We start from the raw sequence: 22,621 nt of genomic DNA on the forward strand, positions 1-22,621 counted from the left end.
CAGCAAATGTGCTGACTACAAATGTTGAATGGTAACACTTTTCAGGATTGATTTTTGATGTAGAATTTTTATTTTTTTGGTCATTGTCCTATTAAGTTGTGGCATCCCCACAGGAGAGCTGGTGATTTGTGGCCAGTCAGGAATATCGTCCTCAGACTGATGACGGGATGCTGTGTGGATTCTTCTACATCTGCCTGCTACTACCCAATGGATGGTGAGGCTTCTGATTAGGGAGACATGGTTTTAAAAAATGTTCAAATAGGAAATGTCTGTATTTCAAGTGACTTTTTTTTTTTCCCCTCTAGAGTGTACTGTCGATCAACACTTTGTTTGCCATTCGTGCCAACGCTGCATCCATCCCTGTGGAACCCACCAAGCTTGTTCTTACTGGGAGTGATGGGAGTACAAACTGTAAACTTGTCAATGACAAAGTTGCCATCATTAAGTTCAAAGTTACAGAATGTGGAGTTCATGCTTATGTAAGTTGTCCCCTTTGGGGTTTTTTTTTTCCCAATGCACTGTCCGCTTTGTTACTTTTTAGCAAGTTCTTCATAACTTGACTACCGTAAAACTTTTAATTTAAATAGTCCTAGTTAAGCTATATTCACACTGCAGGCCTTAATGCTCAATTCCGACTTATTGCCCACATGCGATTTGAGATTGACTGAACATTAGCAAGATCCTTGCTAGGAGATGGTATTATGTTGACTCATGGCTTACTACCATTTCAAACACAAATTCTATTCAACACTTTCACTGGACCTTGTTATGTTAACAATCTCAGGCTAATAAAAAAAAAACCTAAATTACAGCAAGAACTTCCTGTTCTGACAGGTGAGAAAAGGCCTGTCCCTGATAGATTCTTGTCCCAAATACAGGCAGCGTGTTTAATGCTGCAGCCCTCTACGTTTGCCTCGAGTTTCTCACCCTGACCTGCCATTGTAGCACACGGTTATGTCACAGGTTGATAGGGTTGCATTTAGATTTCAGATTATTGTATGTTCTCAATGTGGTGGCAAACCAATCCAAGCAGTCATTACTTGTGATTTAGCATCTGCTACATGTTGTGGGTTTTTTTTTTTTAAAAGGGATTTTAAAAACACATTCACTCTAAACATGCTGGGAGTCTTGGAGGGTGTGGTTCAGGCATAACATGCATGCTGTGTAATCTGCTGGGAAACCTGAAGCCAATAGCTGAGAAGTTGACTTTTCTTGACGGGAAGTTGGTGAGACGATCTATCTGGCTGAAGTGCAGACTGTCGTCCAATCTCTGACCCTCCAGTATGGCGTAATTACAACACATGATCCACTCTGGTAAGTGGGTTACACAATACACTCTGACTCTGTGGGCACAATTCTACTGATTCTGACTGAACTCCATGTGTTTTAAAACACACCCCTCCTCGCCCTCTGTCTGCCTAACAATGAGTCATATTTGTCTCCAGGTGTCCCAACCTTTATGCTGCAAATGTGTCCATCCTTAAAATCATTGACTGCAAAAATCGTCATCATAGCCTGTTCATGGTTGAAGCCTTCCAGTTTATGGTTCAAAAGACAGACAAATGCCTTGATGAAGAAGTGAGTAATCAGGAAGCCGTTATGGGCCTAAATTGTCAAAGCTATACTGTGTACAACCTGTGCAGACTGAGAGGAGCCCTGACACAGTAATGTGGTGACTTGTTCATTAAGTCTGTTAACCTGTTGACTAAATGTATTCTATCCTGCTGCTTTGATTGCAAAGAAATGAAACTTGCAAAATAAGTCGGTGTACTACAGCTTGTCTAGCTTTCAAGTGTGAAGTGTCTGTTCCACTTGAATTGCCTTCACTTGAGCTCAGTGTTTTTAAAAGTAATCAATTTCTTTTCTTCTAGGCACCATATTGATGCTGCAGAAGACTTATAAGGGGAGGGGGGTGGGGGGAGGGGGGTAAATATGAACTTTTTTCTTTTTTTTTTAACACTACACCAGGTCTTGTGGTTTGTTAATGTAGACTTGTGAGTCTGTAAATGACTCTTGAGTGGGATGAAACCACATTTCTCTTGTGAAACAGTGACACAGTTCATACAAGGATACTGTTGGTAGAGTGATCTTCAGCCTTTTGATCAAGGTTTGAGCAGAGGAATCTCTACACTGTATATTGTAGATAAGGAGAGAAAATGAGAGTGCAAATATCCAGAGGATCAATGGAAACACCTCAGATTAATGCAGTACTTCAACACCAAAACTACATCCTCTAATTGAAAAGTACTTGGATGATATATGGGTGTAGAGCTGAAAGTGCTATATTAAGGTAACATGACAAAGGAAAATGCAATAGGAGGACCGATATCTTAAGTTTTATTAAAGTTTGGACTTTGTTGAAGAGGCTGCACGAAATGAAAGACTGACTTATGTTCTGAGAAGTCAACACATGTAAGGTACTTGGGAAGAAACAGACATACAGCTAAAAGCAAAGACAAGCTGGACAAAGGAAACGATTACTATGTTGAGATATACACTGCTCAAAAAAATAAAGGGAACATTAAAATAACACATCCTAGATCTGAATGAAAGAAATAATCTCATTAAATACTCCTTTCTTTACATAGTTGAATGTGCTGACAACAAAATCACACAAATTATCAATGGAAATCAAATTTATCAAACCATGGAGGTCTGGATTTGGAGTCACTCAAAATCAAAGTGGAAAACCACATTACAGGCCGATCCAACTTTGATGTAATGTCCTTAAAACATGCCTAATTTCCACCTGTTTGTTCCATTTGCACAACAGCATGTGAAATTGATCGTCAATCAGTGTTTCTTCCAAACAGATTTCACAGCAGTGTGATTGACTTGGAGTTACATTGTGATGTTTAAGTGTTCCCTTTAATTTTTTTTGAGGTGTGTGTGTGTGTGTGTGTGTGCATATATCTCTATCTATATGCATCTGAAAGATATACATTTATATTTTTCTCTCAATACACAGGCCCCCATTTTAACAATGTAAGCGCATGGTCTGTGCACCGGGTGCATGGTTCAAAAGGGTCGTCCTTAGTCTGTGAATTAGTCATGGGTGTGTAGGGCATAAGATGCAATACGCCAATCCCTTTTAAAGCCAGGTGCGCTTGTACTTTGGCGCGTTGCTATTATAATAGCGTATTGAATGCCACATTATGAAAAACACCAATTGACAGAGCACACATTAAGTGGGACAACTTCTTTCTTTGAACGTTAAAATCAAATGTTCTCTGGAGTGCAAATAGATCTATGGTAATTAAATGTAATGCTGCAGATAACTTGCTTAAATGTATAACTTCTTAACAAAACAGATGTGGTGTTTGAACACTAATGCAACACTGTGCATTTTTGTATGATGTACATCTGTATCTGACTAATCAGACGTGTTTAGAGTCACAGTTCTGGCACACATAAATTGCCTGGCTGGAGGTGCAAACATCGCAGGCCCATTTGTTGCATTTCACACACTTAAACCACATCATCTTTAGAATACTGCATGAAAATGGCTCCACATAGATGAGGCCAAAAAAAATTACAAGCTTATTTTTCTATTACCTTTGTTGCCTAACTAAATTAATAACGTGTGTGTGTGTGTGTGTGTGTGTGTGTGTGTGTGTGTCTACTAAAATACTACATGCCTACGATATAAGACCGTATATACTGTCATGAATTCAGTCTTGTCCAGGCATATGGCTGCTGCTGTAAACTACAGTGCATAATATTCTGTTTACAGTATCATTTAATACTTGTGTCAGAGGTAATTACTGCTGCTGCTGAAATATCAAGACACGTTATTGTCTCCTCTACTTTGTGCAAAGTTATCATTTTGAACATTCATACCTAATAATAAGGTTGGAATACATAAAATGTAAAGTGCAAATGTTTTACTTTTGAAGCAAACAAATAATAAAATTGTGCTCACCTCAGATTAGAGTGACCTTGACACAACAGGAAGTTGAACATAGAAAAAGAAGTCACACAAAATGGCTATCTGATTTTTGACACAGAGCCTCTAGTGTTGGAGTTATGAGCAGTGTGACAACTTATACACGACACAACTTACCCCGCTCTCCCCTGCACATACAACAGTTTAAAAGTCCAAACAAAAGTATTTATTGGAGAGAAACAATTCTAATGGCGGTGTAAAACTATTCTTTGCAGATATAAAAACACGCTCTTTTCAAGGGACCACAAAACACATCTGTAGCCTAGCAGGGAAAGACGACTTTGCACTAAGTCTATTTCATAGGCTACATGTTTATAGCCATACTCTTCATGTTAGGCCTATTGTATGGTGGCCCGTAGGTTTCAGGCCTAATACAAAAGCCACAACACGAACAGTGTTAAAAAGGCCACAACGGAAGTTGACATCGAAAGAGATGCTTAGTAATAGTGGATTACTTTCTGCAGAATACAGCTACACGGTAGTACTGCGGCAGTTTTACCGTCCCACATTCAGGAGGGCCGGGTTTGAATAGTAGAAAGAATGTTCTGTTTCACGTGACTTTTTCCGCATAGTAGTGTCTGCCAAATTAGTAAATGTAGGCCTACATGGAAGAAGAACTTCTTACCTGATTCATAAATAAGTAATACTTTGTTCTGGTCAAATAATATACAGCGGGATATTTATAGAAATTCTATTACCTACTGTTTTTTATCATAGTTCCTATTGCTGTTTCATTTTCAGCAATTCCTATCCCTGTTATTAAAAATAAAACATATTGGTATATTTTGAAACGCGCCTCTACCTCATCAGTAATGTTCCTGTGTGCCTTTTTTCTCTTTTGTCCTTCAAATGATCAAGATTTAAATATTTCCTGGGGTGCAATTTCCTAGGTGGCGTAGTTTGAATTTCATTCAATTCCCCCTTCCTGGTCCATTATGCCACATTTGCAAAATAAAGATGGTCATATCTGGTGTTTTGAAACATTTATTTTAGCACTGGCACCTCAAAGAATTTGATTGTTAGGGTGGCTAGTAACAGAGTGGCGACATGAGTTTAAGTCATGGTGGTGATAGCTCACCATTGTAAAATGACCAGGTGCGAGTAGAGCAATATCAATAGAAAATCTAACATTAACCGATAATAATTCATAGTGATGGCGAGACGAAGCTTCATGAAGCATTGAAGCTTTCCAATTGGTTCACTCATGGGCCGAAGCTTCATGGTGCTTCATTTGCTCTAGTGTGCCATCAAGTGTACAATAAATGTAAAACAGGCAAAGTGATTATAATGGCATCATTGCTTTGGTTTGTGAAGCTTTGAATTGAATAAACTAATGAATGATTGTGATGCCAGTACATAAATGACTGAATATGGTGTCTGTCTTTATGATACAATGAGTCAAAAGGGAAAGTCGAAACAAGGGAGAGGGATGTAAATGTGCTTGTGTTACTTGGTTTGTAACTTTAGATGATCCAGACAACATTTTATTCATTTTTATTTAAAATAACTTTCCAGTGCTGGGCTTCAGGCGGTTTCTCCCTAGTTTTCCAGCAGTCAGTGGAGTGCGTTTATGTGTAAAAGCAAGGATGAGACAATTACAAGTTTGATTAACTGAAACTTTTTTTTCGGGTTTGAAACCAATTCCTTATCAACTGGTAACTCTTCTCCCAGATAGCAAACATTATTGAAACTATATTGAATCAACATTCTGCTGTCAACGCTAATTTCATTGAATCAACATCATTTGGTACAATTAAACATTAGATATGCGCTTACCTCATGTGGACTTGTGAGATGTGTGGGGTTCAGGAACGTTAATGCACCAAGCGATGGTCTCCCGGTCAACATAGATATTACTTCCCTCGCCGGTATTGCTATGTTCCGACCAACTTTTTCTTCTATCTCTTTCTCTCAAATCCCTTTTCAGTCTCACAGATCTGGACATCATCCACTCCATCTCATCCCCATCTGAACTATTTGACATGTTACATTCACAGTACAGTTTATGCAGATCCGCCAAACAAAAGTTGGATCCTACTATGTTTCCCGACCACCGTTAGTTCACTCTCTCCACGTAGCTCTAAACCTCCACGCCAAATCCTCCGCACAGGCTTGAACCGTTTCCCTTTTTAAAATTTTATTTATGTCGAAACATTTAGTAAACAAACATTAGAGCTTAAGCCATATACCTAATAAAGTTAAATAAATCTCCTTCCGGCTTTTACTTAAATACTACCGCACTCAGGTCAGTGTCTACATCTAAAGATGTTTAAAAGTAATGATGTGTCTTTTTGTGGTTTCAGTGCTGCGAGTGATTATTTTGAAACTGCCCTCACATTATCTTTGGTTTGATTAATGCTTTTATTTTTTTTCATTTCCTTCCTGAATTTGTTTCATGTTGTCACCATGTGCTACCATTATTTTACATTAGCTATTTTTACTTTTCAATATATACATTTATTTCTTGTTTTGTATTTTGTCCTTTTTTGGCTCTTGCTGTTATTGTATGGTTTCCCCTCAGAAACCTTTAGCACCACCAGGCCACCTCAGTAGTTTTATGGATGAGATAATGTAATGATATGGCTACTTACTGATAAAAAATGTCTTTCCAGAGGAGCACAACAGCAGAAAGAGAGGGAAAAAATAAGCCTACAGAAATTAAGTATCAGAAATTAACAGGGCACTTTGTTCCAATCTTTGTTCATTTGTGGCCTGGCCTGTCATGCTGCTACCGCACTTTGTCTTTCCTTCTGTCTGCTGTTGTGCTGCTCTACAGGAGCGATGACTGTGACTTTATATTGGGACTGCAGGTTTATCATGGCCTTGCTCAGTTCTTGATATTATAATTGTGATTTTAATTTCGATTTAATAAAACTGCTATCAGGCTAAATACATATTTTGTGTAGGTCTATTCTTTTCTGGATGTCAACATAAATTTGTCTGCTATGTAGCAGAAGGGAGTTACACTCAATTTCACTCTTTAACGTTATATTGTGACAATACTCCTACCTACCATTAAGCATTTTAATATTGATTTTTATTTAGTTTAGTAAATTAGTTTGGAGTAAATGTAGTTCATAGTACAAGTAGTGTCAGAAGTAGTCTCGCAGTATAAGTGAAGTGAAGAAATGGGAAATCTTACATCAAAGTTAGGGGAAAGAGCTAAATTCACAAATAAAATTAGACAAAACAATGCGCACCAAAACACCTTGGCAGCCATCAGCGGCGCAACCTTGGCATTTATGATACGATTTATAGATATATACGATTCTGAATGCTGGGGGGGACTTCTACATCATTGTATTTCAACGTCAGATATTCGGTTAATGCACAATACAGGTTTATTAGTAGGTGGTGGTTTTTATTCCTGTGGAGGGCAGTAATACGTCCATACAACAAGTAACGTTTAAATAGCTGTAAAACTTACAAGAAGAACTACAACGCACTATATAGCTACTGCGCATGCTCGCATTTAAGTAAAACTTCCGGTGTTGCTCAATGGCAAGATGGTGGCTCTGTGTCCGGAGTAGATGACGGTAAAACTCAAGAGACATTTGTTCTGTATTTTATTTATTGGACAGTGTGACTGTTACAAGTACTACAGAGCGGACCGTTCATCCTGTAAATATATTTGGATATAAAGTGGTGTTAAGCTGTCCAAAAACTCCTGAACTGTGTGGCCGAAGTGATGCAACATGGCAGCAACTCCTGTCAGAAGGTCCTTTCTCTCAGCACTAAGGAGAAACAGCGGCCGTCAGAACCGTGAATTTAAATGTTTAGCAGAGAGGACAGTCAGCCGGGTGTCATCTGCTGTGATATGTCACCACAGCGGAGCAGAGGGGAACACAAGGCTGGCCGGGGGACCCCCGGTGGAGTGGGAAAGAGAAGATGGTCGGGACAGAAGCAGCAGCTCTCCTCTGATCAAGTCGGTCTCTGTGGGATTGGGACTCTGCGGTGCGGTGTTTCTGGACAGTCAGAGAGACGAGAAAGCAAAGGACAGAAGAGTCTCGATATCCGGGCGCTTTCTTGAGCTCGTTCTGCCATCAGCTCAGTGTGCTGCTCCTTTTAAACCTGACAGCCCCCGGTATAAATACAACTTTATTGCAGATGTGGTCGAAAAGTCCTCTCCAGCTGTCGTGTACATTGAAATCGTGGGCAGGTGAGTCGACTGGAAAAGTGCCATACGGAATAGTTCAAGCGGCAAGCTCATAGCAACAATTACTTTTGGTATCAATTTAAATTAATCATTTACCATGTAACATGACAAAGGTCCATCATAAAGAACAGAGCGCACACATTTGTTAAATAATGCCAGCAACTGAAAGTCCAAAGCATTTAATTTTAATGATGTGAAACATAAAAAATAATTAACTGTCATTATGTGTAAAGTTGTCATCAGATGTTTGTTTGTTTTTTTTGTTTTTATGTCAAGCAGGTTATTTTCTGTCAAATAATCTAATCAACTAATTCTCCACTTATCACTAAACCATTTAGACTGGTTTGTGGTAATGTAATTAACTTTGTGTGTGAATATGGGAGTGTGCTCTACTAAAGCACATCATCAAATCGCATGATGAGGGCTGTAAGGTGGGTCCTGCCTCCCTGCTGTTGTTGGAGCTGAAGGTTTTTTTCTCTGTGTACGTGTGGATTAACCCAAAAGACATTTTCCTTCCAGCCTGAATTAAGATCAACTACTTTTACTGTCTTACAGACACCCATTTTCAGGAAGAGAAGTCCCAGTGTCAAATGGCTCTGGTTTCATTATCAGCAGTGATGGTCTCATTGTCACCAATGCTCACGTCGTGGCCAACAAGAGAGGTGTCCGTGTGAAGCTCACCAACGGAGACATGTACAATGCCACTGTGCAACACGTCGACCCAGTGGCAGACATCGCCACCATCAAAATCACTGCGAGGGTGAGCAGCAATCTACAGTAATCTGTTAAAGGAAGTGTATGGTTATATTTGATTTTACTGTGCCTCCATTGCTAGTGGTTAAAGCACCAAGACTACTTATCAGCAGATCATCACAGCAACAGACCAAATCAGAAAATTCAAAGACAAGAGAAGGACACGAGTGGTTTCTTCACACACGTGAAACCAGGGGAATGTCTAGTGGTTGACAACAGGTGATGATTTATAATAACATTATTTATAATATATAATAGGATTTCAGCAAATAAGGAGGGAAATACACTAATGAGACTACAAAGTGATCAAAAATAGCAACTATTATGGCATTTTAAAGAGACAACCTTAAACATCATTCTTGTGGCTGATTAATATGCATTTTAAGATATTGTGCAGCCATGTATCGCTTATCTGTTAGAGGGCAACAAGCTTACTTTAATGTACAGTATAGAAAAGCAGTCTCAAGGTCATAATTCTCACATACTTCAGACCGTTTAACTTCTTATAGCCTCAATTAAACCTCCTTTACGACAATGACTGTTGCCTGAGTCTTGGCGTGCTGGTTTTCCTCATCAGAATAACATTTATTTATTTTTTTAAAGCAGTACTGTCATAGAAGAACTAAAGGCTGAGCCCACATCTTTACAATAGCAGGACACTTGCATGATCAAATCATAAGATAAAATAGAAAGCTTTATTCTCCAATAGTGTGAATGACCAGCGATCAGTGAGGATGTACTGTTGAACTGCTCTTTCTCTCCGTTCCTCTCCCCTGACACGTAGAATCCTTTACCCACGCTCACCCTCGGTCAATCGTCTGATGTTCGGCAAGGAGAGTTTGTAGTCGCCATGGGGAGCCCGTTCTCTTTACGGAATACAATCACGTCAGGAATCGTCAGCTCAGTACAGAGAGGCAGCAAGGAGCTGGGCCTGTCCAACTCCAACATGGACTATATCCAGACTGATGCAACCATTGATGTGAGGAAGTTTTAAAAATGTAGATGTGTTCTGTCTGTTTTAACAACAAATAATATTGTTAATGTTAGGAACAAATGTGTTTACTGGATCGGGTTAGGAAAAATTGCCAGTGTAAAGAATTCACTGTGACTCAGAAATGTCTCGTCTTATGCTTCCTGACGTCATGTGTGACTGATATGTTTTGCAGTTTGGAAATTCTGGAGGTCCCCTGATTAACTTGGTGAGTCACAGGTCCTGTTTAAATGTTAATCATTATATTCACATGTCACAAAACCTGTTCTGACTAATGTGAGTTTAACAAAATTGTTGCAACCTTTTGTCTATTGTTACAGGATATTTAGAGTGATAGTTTTGAGTGTGGGTGGTGATGTGTGATTTGTATCGACGTTTTTATGTGTTTAGATGTTGCTTCCTAGCTACTAGAAAAATCATCTAATAATATGTTGGTGCACAACACGTTATCCGAATGTGTTATCTCTCATCTAATTAGGATGGTGAAGTCATCGGAATAAACACCATGAAGGTCACTGCAGGGATCTCATTTGCTATTCCGTCCGATCGCTTGAAGCTCTTTCTTCATCAAGCAGCAAAAAAGAAGAGTAAGAACAGGCTAAGAATCAAAAATCAACCCCCCCCGTCTTCCATTGAAGCATCCAATTGTTCTCATATTAATTAAATTATTTTTACATATCCCATTTTTGTGCATCTTCTTTCAAGATTCTTGGTTTGGTGAGTCAGAGATGAAGCGGCGGTACATTGGTGTAATGATGCTGACGCTGACACAGAGGTAAATGATAAATTCCTGCAGTATTATATAAACTGAGTGAAGTGCTGGCACCAAAGCCATGTGTGGTTCTGTTTCGTCCCTTTGCTTCAGCATCATTGCAGAGTTGAAGCTGAGAGACCCATCCTTCCCGGACGTGACGCACGGCATCCTGATTCACAGAGTGATCATGGGCTCCCCGGCCGACCGGTAAGGAGACCAAGCAGCTGTGGATGAATGGTGATCCTTCTTAGTGTAGGAGGCTTTGTTTCCATTCAGCCACTTAATATTTATATCTAATGCCTGTATTTGTGGTTGTATTCCTACAGACTGACATGAGGCTGCTGTGTCAAATAGACATTGCAGGATATGTCTGGTGTAAAGAAATTTATGTAGGAAGGTTTTTTTGAAGGTTGAAATGTTTTTGGCTATGCTACTTATACAGCAGGGTATTCCCATATTAATGAAATCTATAAATTTAATGGACATCATTTTGAGTCATCATGAAAATGTGTTGACAGTGCTTTTTAAATGTTAAGTTAACCAGGTAGTACACTGACCCAAATGCAAATTTTCTGGTAATAGTTATAGTACTGATTTGAGATAGACATTCACACACATTGTATTATATAATGTCCATATGTATTATTTATGGAATTTTCCAGTAAGTATGTTTTTATGTACTTGTTGCATGGACATTAAAATAGTAGATAAGGAGTAAGGCTAGTATTTGTCGCTGCTAACCCGCAGTCCTGTCGTACGTGTTTCAGAGCTGGCATGCTACCAGGAGACATCGTGGTGGAGATTAATGGAGTGAAGGTCAACACCTCAGAGGAGATCTACCAGGCCGTCCGCAGCAGCGACAAAATCACCATGGTGGTGCAGAGAGGAAACGAGGTGCTTCATCTGCAAATGACTCCAGAGTTCACAGAGTGATACTAACCTCACGTTAGCCTGATGGACAGATGTAATTAGTTTGTGTACACAAGACAAGAAAACTGTGAAACCTGATAGTGACCGTGGTTAAATGAAAATGTGTTTGCAGTTTGAAAAACCGTGTTTATTACAAAAGCCATATTTATCAGTTCTGTTTAAACTTCGCTACAGCAGTGTTTTCCTGTTGATGGCTGTTATCTACACAATGATTTCAAGGTCCATTCTCAAATTCATACTTTGGACCATCATGAGCCTACCAGCACCTAAAGACTTAAACAGTGTTTTTTCCTGTTTTTCTCAGTACCATAAACAATGTTTTCTACCTCTACACTATGCTTTGTTTTCTTACTTTGCAATGTAGCAAAACTATTCATGTAATGAATTGTGTCTACAGCATCTAAACTGCAAGTTAATGACACCTGAAACAATGTACTTTATTAAAGCTATTTAATGTTAAACAGCAACAAGCATAAGAGACGCAACAAGGAAGCATAAGAGACCCAACAATATGGCATGGATTAATGTTATTAAACTGACTACCATTAATTGAGCAAACAAGTTTGACAACTCACGGATGCTGCTATGATGATAATGATCACAAGTAAAATATGAATTTGGTGAGATTCCACTCATGGGTATGTTGCGTGCAGTAAAAACCAAAAACATGAATTCACTACATGTTGAGAAAAATGCCAATCTTCCATGATGAGACACAAACAAAAGTTACTCACAGATTTCATTTGAGAGTAAAGAGTCAAAGCTGTGAAGCCATACTGAGTAAGTTAAATTTTCCCTGGTATATGTACAGTAACACACACTTACAGTAAAGTAATAAAGTGACATGTACTGGACTGCTACACAATTAAATGCATTTACCTCAAAGACTGAGCCATTAAATGGAGATAACATTCAAACCATCTACGGTTTAAACAACATGTTCATACTTCTGGACTAAAGACATCTTGTTAGGTACAAGTACTACAACATACAAGTATGGGAGGAAAAATAAAATTGTTCAAATCCCATTAAAATGACTTTAAAAAGGCTTAATATATATTGCTGGTAATATTTTTCGTTTTAAGAAAATATAAATTGTGCGACTGAAGCTTACAATACACTGCTGGCAGTAGCGCCAGGTTCTGTGGTGACCTGCTGGAAAAGGGTCATCTGTCGAGGCGCTGTGTGCTGAGAGACTCCCCGGAAGAGAGAGAGAAAAAGGAAAAAAACAACAATTGGACATCTTATGATGCCTGAATCCCTTGCACCAAAATTCAGATGCTGCTATGGTGTTTGTCACGGTGGAATGCTGCAGATATCATGATGTGCACAAACAGCAGCCAAACTAGTCAAATTCGTAGATACATAAATAAAGGGCAGTGGGGTACGGTTAGGTGGGTTTGGGGTGGGGGAAGGGGAGAGGGAGTGACAATGTAGGGGAGAAATTGTAGTGTCCAGTCTAGTTCAGCAGTGAGCAGGCTAAGCATTCACTCAGTTGATGTGGTCCAGAGCACGCATCAGCTCCTCCCCCTGCAGCAGATACTGACGACCCTGTAAGGGGGCGTTGACCTCGCAGTCGTCGCGGGTGAGCTGCGGCAGCGTGAAGAGGGTGCCGGTGCTCTCCGACGTGGTGCCCAGCAGACGACTCACCATATCTAAGGGAAAACAAGACACTTTGGTGTTATTTTTCTGTTGATGTTTTTTGTATCAGGCAACAGTCTAAAGTATTGACCCCAGATCTAGTTTGTTCACCTGAAGGCAACAGAAGTATGGTCCTGGTTGTTCCCGACTCGGAGGCCTTCAGCTTTTTGCCCTGCTTCAGTTGTTCCTGAGGCAGAGTTTCCTGGGAAAATCATCAAATACAGACAATTAAACTCTCCACCTATAAATATACAGTAAGACCTACAAACCGTGTTTGAATGTTGAGGACTTACCTGTCCAATCATCTCTTTTATGTCACCCAGTTTTCTTTTGCGCTGTGTGCTCTGAGCTGCCTGGGTCCTGAGCGACACTGTGTTGTCCGGGGTGCTGCAGCACAGCAAGAGCGATTAGCTAACCCAAAAGGCGATATGATGAAGCAATAAATATGGAGCACTTGGGAGACTTTACCTCTTAGCAAAGATGGTGGCAAGATGAAGGGCGTTTACTGGCTCAGGCGGTGCTGGGGAAGCTGTGCGACTGCCTGGTGAGATGAATGGGGAGCTGGGATAGCTGTGGATGTCCTGTGTGATGTGGATTGGAGAACTCTGAAGGGATTTGACTGGTCCACAAGACAGAGGCTCCTCTGGGGTCAGACAGCGCAGCTGGAAGTCGTCGTCCATGGGGATGTAGGGAGCCAACATCTCCAGGTCCAAGTCGTCCATCGCCTTAAGGGGAGAAAAAAGGTCTAATGAATCAGAATACAGACATCTTTTTCCTGTATTAGCTCAACAATCAACTTGATATAAATGCAGTAAAATCTAGAGTATCTCCTAGTATTATTACCTGTGTGGTGAAGGGGGTCTTGGGCTCTGTATCAATGGCAAACAGCTTCTCCACCAAGTCCAGTTTGAAATCTGAGCTCATTTCGGAGTCCATGGGGAAACAAAACTCCAGCGGACTCTCAGCCTTAAGAGAAGAGCAGTGAAAGGTCATTCCCTTCTCAGTGCATATCAGGTGGACAAAAAAGTCTATTGTCTATATAGCAAAATGAGCATAATCACTTGGTCTTACCTCTGCGGAACTGGTTGGTGTAGTGGATGGGGCTGGAGCATAGTCCCCGTCTTTTGTATCCTCAGAGGTTGTGGTGGTGGTGGTGGTGGTGACATGGAGAGGCTCGCTGGGCGGCAGAGGGGAAAGAGGCAGAGCCAGCTTGTCACTCGTGGAGGGAAGCATTACATCGTTGTAGAGAGGGACATCCTTCAGCAGCTGGATCTCTGAATCTGTACCAGATGACAGAAGCAGTTTAGAATGGTTTCAGTCACTCAGGTTATGAACTTTGATTTTATGCTGTGGAGAAGTTTAAGAGTGTTTATATGAGGCCACGAACCAGGGCAGCTGAAGTCCAGGGAGATGATTGTGTCTCCAGCAGCTGGGGCCAGCAGGGTGAGAGCCTCAGGCACTTCCTTCAGCTGGTCATAGAGGCTAGCCAGCGGCTGGGTCTTTACCATATCAGTCAACAGTTTGAACACATTCACCTTTGGGCCCTTCTCCTCCTCCTTCAGCAGGATTGGAGACATTTCGGACGGGCTGCTCTCGACTACATCCTTTTCTTCCTCCTGCTCCTCCTCCTCCTTCACTGGCTTTACGTCCTCAGTCTGCTCCAAAGACAAGATCAGTTTTTCCTCCTGGATGCCACTGTAACAGAGTTCCACAGCAGTAAGATTAGGATTTTGAAAATAATCACAAGAGCACTGTATGCAATCTATTTTGTACATGGCAGTTATTCATCTCACTAAACTTGAGAGGAAAAAAAGCAAACTGACAGGTTAATACATTAGACTTTTCCAAAAGCCTTTATAGTACCTGAGCACAAAGTTGACACAGACAACGCACTGTGGCTGGGAGTTCTTGTTATTGTAGATGACAGTGGCTTGGGTTTCCACCCACACAAAGCCTCCTCTCTTGGCCAACATCCGGTACTGGCCTGTGCTGACCTGGCCCTTTGCAAACACTAGGAGCCAAGAGGGAAAATTAGAAAAGATAGATTTAAACATGTGATTAAAAGTTTGGCAAATATAACACTGCTGGAATCTGATGTGAAATTAAAGGTTAACTTCAGTATTTTTCAACCTGTTTTTGTGTCTAAGTGACAATTTTTGAAATTGGTCCAGTATTGAGCGAGCGCACCACAAAATAATCCTCCGGGGCGATTGCGCACCATCAAAGCACGTCCATTGAAGTGCTTGTTTTTGCCACCGACAGGATCTGATTGTTAGTGTCTGGACAACCTTATGAAAATGATCCCTGCAGAAATAGAGCTTTTTTATTAAGAGTAGGATCCTTTTTGTTCAACCAGAAACAGCTGCTATATGGCTCTGTTCAAAGCCAACTGACTCCAGTGATATAAACATTTAAATCCTCAGAACACGGGGGTCACTGGTCCACCGCTGCCTTGATCAGTTAGTTTGTCTGTATGGTAAGGATCTTTGCCATAAAGTTGTCATACGCCGCCTGTCAGTGGCAAAAAAATGCACTTTAGTGGACGTACTCTTTGACAGCCCTCGAAGGATTATGGTTTGTCTTCATACTCCAGCAATTTTAAAAACTGTTGTCCCCTTTAGTCACTTACAAACAACATAAGAAAATAGGGTCCAAGTTGAAAAATACATGGTGTTACCTTTTAAGAACAGGTTTTAATTTAAGCTCAGTGCACTCTTGGTGTTCATGCTTACAGTTGTGATGAGTCTTGGTAAGATGGTCCGAGTCCAGAGCATGATAGTACTCATACACAGAACGATTCAACAGGTCCTCTGGATTATAACCCATGAGCTCAGTGATCCTGGACAGGGAAAAAAAAAATTAAACTCTTCCACCCACACACTAAGAGGATTTAGAGACTACGCTCCTGTAGTATCTACACTGAACACTAGGTGGTTCTGTGTGACTGTGCTTGTGAGAGAGCTTCAGTAAGCAAATGAAAGGTTACTTACTACACATGTGTCTTAAAAAAACCTAAGTGTGTGTGATCCATGGTAAGCTTCTTAAGCCTATAATATTCACTCAAGATGGACAAACTCACCTCTCGTCACAATATGTGAACTTCATGTCCATTGTATGGCGGCTGAGGAAGGTTTTGGTGTCCAGAGGGACCTCAATGTTGGAGGGGTGTTGGATGGGGTCACAGATCAAAACCAGGTATGGAATAGGTGGCTCCTTTTGCCCGTTGGGAGTCTGCTCAGTGTGGCTGTAATATACACGAACATGACCTGAGCAGTGGAGCACCTAGAGAGAGACAACAGGAGAGTCACAACACTTTTTATTATTCTTCCAGATCCCAAAGATAGTAAAACATTTCCTAATGAGCAGACACTCAGACATAAGTAAATAAATACATGTATTCAGATTTTGACAACAGCTGCTAGTAGGGCGGCAGCAATAATTGTGTGGTCACATGAGATTACCTTGAGTGACCAAACACAAAGATTTGTCTTCCTTCTGTGTTTTTACTATTACATAAAAGGAAATCGTGACCATTAGGTGACAGGAGCCTGTGAAATGTCCTCCGGTATGAAATTTAGCCTACAGATGTTGATTTCCAATTATTCTAAACTATACTTTAATGTGCTAAAGGAAATGTAAAACATGTTTATAGAGTTTAAAGAAATAAGGTATCTTGAGATAAATTTACTTTCAAATCTATCATCTTGAAAATTCATTAAATTATGTTTCAAGTGCATTATATTTTGGTTTGTTTATTATTCAAGTTCAAAGTTATCCATCATGCTTTGTATCAAGACTAACATGATGGTCTATATGCTTTCCTCTGCTGTTATACAGATTTTATATTTTGTGCATTTAAACTCCCACGTTTTCTAACTATTCACCTACAGAAAGATTAAGGATTATTGAAATATAATAATGCTTTTATACTAAAATGGTTACATGTGCCTAGTTGGTACGGCTGTGGCTTAGAGAATCAGAGGTTCGATCCCCAGATCCTCCAGTCTGCATGTCGAGGTGTCCTTGAGCAAGATACTTTCCCCAAAACTGCTCCCGATGGCTGCGTTAAGTGTTTGAGTGTGTGTGTTAAGTTGCTTTCAACTGATGACCAGTTGCATGAGCAATGTTGCATGGTAGCTTATTAAAATGTTGTTTCCTAAAATTTAACTGACCTCACTAACATATCTAGTGTTGATTACCGTACGTACAAATAAAATGATGGCACTAATGATGACATTGTTACTTAACACATGATTAACTGTATTACTGTACTGTTTTTAATACATTTCCTCACTGATTTCAATATGGCCTACCTTCCATGTAGCTGATTTGACATTGACGGTGCGGCCCCTGCTTGTGAGAGTGCATTTCATTCGGAGGAAGAAGCTGCGCTCTGTGTTTGGTTCCTTGGTCTTTTTGGAGCCTGAAAATCACATGAGCAGGAAGAGAGTAACAGTTTAAAAGAGGAAACCAGCTTCTTGTGTAGTCATTTCGATTTTGACCATTTGCACTTACAACTGCCTCTTTTTATTTAAGTTTTGTTTTATTATTAAGTTTTGCCAACAGTTCACATTTGCATTAAGTGGAGACATTAAGCTGTAATGGGTTTGCACTGTGGTCAGCTACAGCATCTTAAATAAATAAAGTGCTGTTACCAGCCGTTACAGCTGAGATAATATCAACGTGTACCAAAGTGCAATGCCTAGCAGAGCAGGTGGCCTCAAACGATTAAACCCACTAGAAACGATACAAAAAAGTAAACAAATTTTATTCACTTACACAAAGCAAGGCTAAATTCGGCTGAGCAAGCAGAACAGTAAATGATGTTGCATATAGTTCCAGTAATGCTGAGTGAAAGGTCACTGAAGTCCAACACTAGCCAGCTCTAATCATTGTGACCTCAGGACTGAAGTGGGGGAATGATAAGTCGTTCTGACAGCTTCCTTGTCTGAATCTGCAAGCTCAGAGTGAACTGAACTCCTTGCTGATTGGAGCACCGGCAGACGCGACAGAGTACTTGTGTGTGAGGTCTTATAATGTGACACTGCTCACTGTTGTTGTCCCTCACCAGTTTTGTGGACCAGCATCTCCCTCAGCTCCTCCTGGTCACAGGGATGTATGTAGTCAAACACGCTGTGTCCAGTCAGGTCAAACTGCAGCGGAAAGAGTGAGAACAGAATGTCCTTTAACAGTGTACATGCAGCGGTTTATAGTTGCTCATGGTAGAAATTGTGTGGTGATTTCTAACCTTCTTTTAAGTGGCCTAGTGTGTATGTGTCTATTTATTGACACAGTATCTGTTAAAACTTAATAGCCATATTTAAAAACATCAGAAACACAGTCATTTCCTTGGCTTAAAATCTCCTGCTTTTCGCTTTAATGCTGACACGCGGCAGGTAAAAATCAGACTTACCTGTGCCAGCCCGAGGCACTTGTTGACATTCTCGGAGAGATAGATCATATCTCCATCTTCAGACAGCACCATAAGGAAGCCTTCCAGGGCCTTTAGGTAGGAGCTGTTGAGTAGGACATCCAGCTCTGTTTCTTCCTCTGCCATTGGCTTATCTGGATGAGATATTAAGGAGGGGAGGAGAGAGAGATAAATAAAGGAAGGGAAAGAAAAGAAGCAAGAGGAAATTATGCACAGAACATCAGAAGTCTCTACTGTCCATGTTTGCAGGACAGAATACACATTGTACCCACAGGTATGTCTGCAAAGGGATCTATATTTGTGCATGTCGATTTCTTAGAGCAGCTGACTCAGTGCTCATTTTCCTCCGCATCTCAAACTGTGCTCCCGTTTTCTTTCACTCTTTCCTTCCTCCAAAAGACCCCTTACATTTTTTAAATTGTGGCTAACCAATAAAATTTAGTATCTTTGTCTAAACAATTATCAAGTTGCCTCTAAGAAACTAATAAAAATTACATTGACAATTTAATTGTCACTGGGAGTCCAGAACTACAGGTATGACAGTTACTGACCAGTGCCGAGCAGTTTTCTCATGCGCAGGTAGCTGATGGTGAGCCTCATTATTGACGCCTTGTCCAGACTGGAGCTGACGCTGTGGGGCAGAGGCAGCTCCTGGGCCAGCTCGTAGAACACCTCCGACTCCTTCCCACGCCGGCATCGCGCTGCATCCCTGGACTTCTCCTTCCTACGCTCCGAGCTCACCCTGCGGGAGACAGGGGGTGGGTCAGCCACAGTCTGGCCACAACCTCGTTTTGATCCCACTATGCACACTACGAAAGCTGACATCCCCCCTTCCCTACAGTGTGTGTTTACAGGGTCTGGGAAGCCACTGGCCTGTCACTAGGGAGGCTGCAGCAGCTGGAGTCCGCAACATGCTCATGGCCAAGCTGCTGTCTGGAGTCCTGTCAGACTAATTTACATACGTGGCTATCTGCGCCGTCTTATTGGCTGCTGACCAAAAGAATTGGAGTCCACCTCCTCAGTCTGATTGGCTGGGAGGCCAGGCACAGATCCTCCTGCCTGTCTCTTGGTGCGCAGCCAAGCTACAGTGCAACACCAATCATTGTGACATTTACGAATCTGGCTCACTGGATCTACAGAGAGGATAATGATAATACTGGCACCAACACAGAGAGCACACACACAAACACAGAGGTGAGTGACATCTTCAAATATTATTTTCCATTAGCATCCCTCATAACTTGTTTGATCATTTTAGATCAAGATTCTATCCAGGCAGTTTTCCAAAGTCTGGCTAATGATCTCTTACCACACTGTAAACAAGTTCTTAACACCTGGCAGAATTTTAAAATCTCAAAGTACAGCAGACTTTGAAGGACACAATGCTTTGTAAGTCACTATAAATAGAGAAAACAAGCAGCTTAGCACTGATTTGAGGTTTTATTTGTATTGGTGAGCATGTATGTGTGAAGCTCACATGACCACTGACATAAATAGACAGAGATAAATAGATAAATCTTCAACATGATTGAAAAAGTCAACCTGACTTGCTGTTGAATTTACACCTCAATCTATCTCCCTAACCATTACCTCATAATGTCACGTGCATTTAGCTGACACAGGAGCAGGATCACAACAAAAGGGATGGCAGTTCAAAAGCTCTCGGCTTCAAAATGTACACCTAATTGAAATTGATCTGTTGTGCACTTCCAGCATTGACCAAGGACATATCGTTATCTGAGGCTCGCAACAAGAAAATGGACCAGTTTACTAAAATTAGCCTACTGTGCATCAAATCACTTGACAGGGTGCAGGCAGATTTTTTACAGGGTAGAGTAGGTTAGGGGGCGCTTTTGGTTTTAGACCAAATAAAAATTACAAATTTATGAGTGTGGCCTTTGTCTCTAGGGCAGCCCCAAACCGGCATCAATGCAAGCCTGAGAAAAACATGAGTGACCCTGTTAACGCGAGGATTGTCTGTGCAGACTCTTGCTTAGGTGCCTCACTACATAGCATCACACAGCACAAATACTGCAATAGGTTGCAGTGGTCACAACCCAGATTATAATTACAGCTACAAGGCACAAGCGTATACACCGATCCATTTGCACATATGTCAATACCATTGACATGTGATCTTCTATCAACCCCACAGGACACAGCTGGCCATCATGAAGGCAGACAGAAGAAGAAACCAGTCCTGAACTGGATCAGCACATTTCCCTTCTTTCAAGTCTGATGTTTGGCTCCTACTGTAACACAATAATCCCCTCCAACCTACATCAATGTACATCTATCAACACAGGTTATAATTGTGACAAATGTTAATAGGGCCTTATTATTTACACATGGCAGAAAACACGTACAGGACCACACAATTTCATAATTATAATGGAATCAACTGTAACACACAATATTGTGGAATCTGCCAAAATGTGGATACAATTTTTAAAAAGCATTTAAAGCGTTTTCCACAGCACTTAAGCCAAACAAAAAGAAAAACTATACTGCTGTGTTTTGGTGTGATTTACAAGAACCTTGCTTCTCTCTGCTGTGTTTCATTGAACTCTCAAAAGTGCAATTACATCATCAAATGCAAGCTTGTTGGAGACTTCATGGCAGGTGGAGTCAGATATTCCGTTAAAAATGTTTTAGGCTAGTCTGGTCAAACTTTGTAAACAAGGAGGAGCACTGCCCATATATAAGAGAAACCTCTATCAGATCCACATATTAGCGTGTTGAGCAGCAGGATCTGTGGGAAGTTATAACCTATTTAATAGAGGACAATTCACAGTATATTGCTACAATGCAGTTATTGTGAATTTTCCCCATAAATATTGCACATGCATTTGACTTTTTCAAAATGAATATTTGCATGATACATCATGTTTATAGATATTGATTCAATTTGTAATATTTTCTTACTGAATTGTTGAAATTGTATTCCTCCACCACATAATTACACACTCGGATGACAAAATGTGCTTGAATGGTAAAACACAGAATTCCGAAAAATATAAACAGAAAACATGGAATCTGGGAAAACTTAAAAACGGACTTCATAGGGCCCTAGATTAACAAGCCCTTGTACACAGTGAACACACTCGGGATGCGCTCTAGCTGAGTTCAGGCTAAGCTTCTGATGATCCAATGACAGATAACCTCCACACATTGTTGTATACATTGGTCACACTGGGATGCTAGGCAATTGATTTGTACAATCGTGTGTCCAAATTGTTTCCCTCTCTAGTGGCTGCACCCCACTGTGTCACATGCCTTTATGCAAACCCTATTCAAATCAGGTTCCACTGTAATATTCCACAAGATACAACTCCACTGAACACAGAGGTACAATAAAGAGGTCATTTACCTAAGCCTACATTCAACATGACAAACAGTACAGCGGTCATTGTGCATTACTACAATAACAAAGCTTTATAAACACCTGTGACACCAAAGATTCAGAGGAGAAGTAGTAAGCTTATCTTTACCTACAGATCATAAAGGACAGGTTGTGTTGAAAGCATAACCTCTCTTCACAGTATCCAGTTTTAAAGAATACAGCCCTCCCTGGGACATAACTGTCTAATACAATCATTACTTATGTACTTGTTTTTGCACTTCAGTCCTGTATTATAAAAAGTCAAAGTGCTGTTATTCAGTGACCCAATTCCACCGTTTTCAAACTTAGAAAAAGGGAAAAGAAAACTGCAATGACAACAAATCGCCTTTGTTTTAACATCCCTTGAAAATAGCAGAGGCCACCACTGTTACATAAGGCTATTATTAATGCACATGGTCATGCATACCCAGCAGTCTTCTGCCTGATATGCCTCACGGCGCACACAATCACATTTGTAGTTTTCCTAGCCTTAATTAGACTTGTTTTGTTTCTCAATAGGAATTTGTGCTATTATGTAAACAAAACTTATTAGGCGTTGGTAACAGATGTGAACAAGTAGATTCGAAATGAATAGGATAGCAAGGTCGGTGTAAAATGAAAATCAACCTTTCCATTG

At 40.6% G+C, this 22,621-nt stretch overlaps 2 protein-coding genes across 3 annotated transcripts; one reads left to right on the top strand and one right to left on the bottom strand.

The window, feature by feature from the left end:
* The first annotated feature begins 7,431 nt into the window (after positions 1-7,431).
* Positions 7,432-11,861, top strand: LOC119903298 (serine protease HTRA2, mitochondrial-like). 2 transcript variants are annotated; one of them, XM_038719479.1, is made up of 8 exons: positions 7,432-8,105; positions 8,658-8,862; positions 9,640-9,834; positions 10,022-10,054; positions 10,325-10,433; positions 10,552-10,621; positions 10,712-10,807; positions 11,368-11,861. In XM_038719479.1, the coding sequence occupies exons 1-8, from the start codon at positions 7,642-7,644 to the stop codon at positions 11,531-11,533; spliced, it is 1,338 nt and encodes a 445-aa protein (XP_038575407.1). In that variant the 5' UTR covers positions 7,432-7,641; the 3' UTR covers positions 11,534-11,861. The 2 variants fall into 2 exon arrangements, with proteins under 2 accessions (XP_038575407.1, XP_038575408.1); XM_038719480.1 differs by lacking the exon at positions 7,432-8,105 and adding an exon at positions 8,938-9,074 and having other exon boundaries at positions 8,724-8,862.
* A 102-nt stretch (positions 11,862-11,963) lies between these two features.
* On the bottom strand, positions 11,964-19,442 carry LOC119903297 (hypoxia-inducible factor 1-alpha-like). Its single transcript, XM_038719478.1, has 14 exons — positions 19,154-19,442; positions 18,585-18,736; positions 18,240-18,324; positions 17,485-17,594; positions 16,251-16,453; positions 15,904-16,010; positions 15,035-15,182; positions 14,559-14,866; positions 14,243-14,451; positions 14,015-14,137; positions 13,640-13,896; positions 13,465-13,558; positions 13,283-13,373; positions 11,964-13,185 (listed from the first exon to the last, which is right to left on the bottom strand). Exons 1-14 carry the CDS (start codon positions 19,425-19,427, stop codon positions 13,022-13,024), a joined length of 2,325 nt encoding a protein of 774 aa, XP_038575406.1. The 5' UTR covers positions 19,428-19,442; the 3' UTR covers positions 11,964-13,021.
* Positions 19,443-22,621: the final 3,179 nt, after the last annotated feature.

This window comes from Micropterus salmoides, unplaced genomic scaffold (assembly GCF_014851395.1).
Source record: "Micropterus salmoides isolate LMB-PRFRI ecotype aquatic unplaced genomic scaffold, ASM1485139v1 Ms_hic_scaffold_1457, whole genome shotgun sequence".
Lineage (NCBI taxonomy): Eukaryota > Metazoa > Chordata > Actinopteri > Centrarchiformes > Centrarchidae > Micropterus > Micropterus salmoides.

Excerpts from the sequence above, each read along its gene's own strand:
- LOC119903298 (XM_038719479.1), top strand. The coding sequence starts at position 7,642 with ATGGCAGCAACTCCTGTCAGAAGGTCCTTTCTCTCAGCACTAAGGAGA. Across the intron at positions 8,863-9,639 it reads CCATCAAAATCACTGCGAGG|AATCCTTTACCCACGCTCAC; the intron begins GTGAGCAGCAAT and ends CCTGACACGTAG. Across the intron at positions 10,808-11,367 it reads ATGGGCTCCCCGGCCGACCG|AGCTGGCATGCTACCAGGAG; the intron begins GTAAGGAGACCA and ends TACGTGTTTCAG.
- LOC119903297 (XM_038719478.1), bottom strand. The coding sequence starts at position 19,427 with ATGTCAGCTTTCGTAGTGTGCATAGTGGGATCAAAACGAGGTTGTGGC. Across the intron at positions 17,595-18,239 it reads GATGCTGGTCCACAAAACTG|GCTCCAAAAAGACCAAGGAA; the intron begins GTGAGGGACAAC and ends TGTGATTTTCAG. Across the intron at positions 13,559-13,639 it reads GCCACCATCTTTGCTAAGAG|CACCCCGGACAACACAGTGT; the intron begins GTAAAGTCTCCC and ends GCTGTGCTGCAG.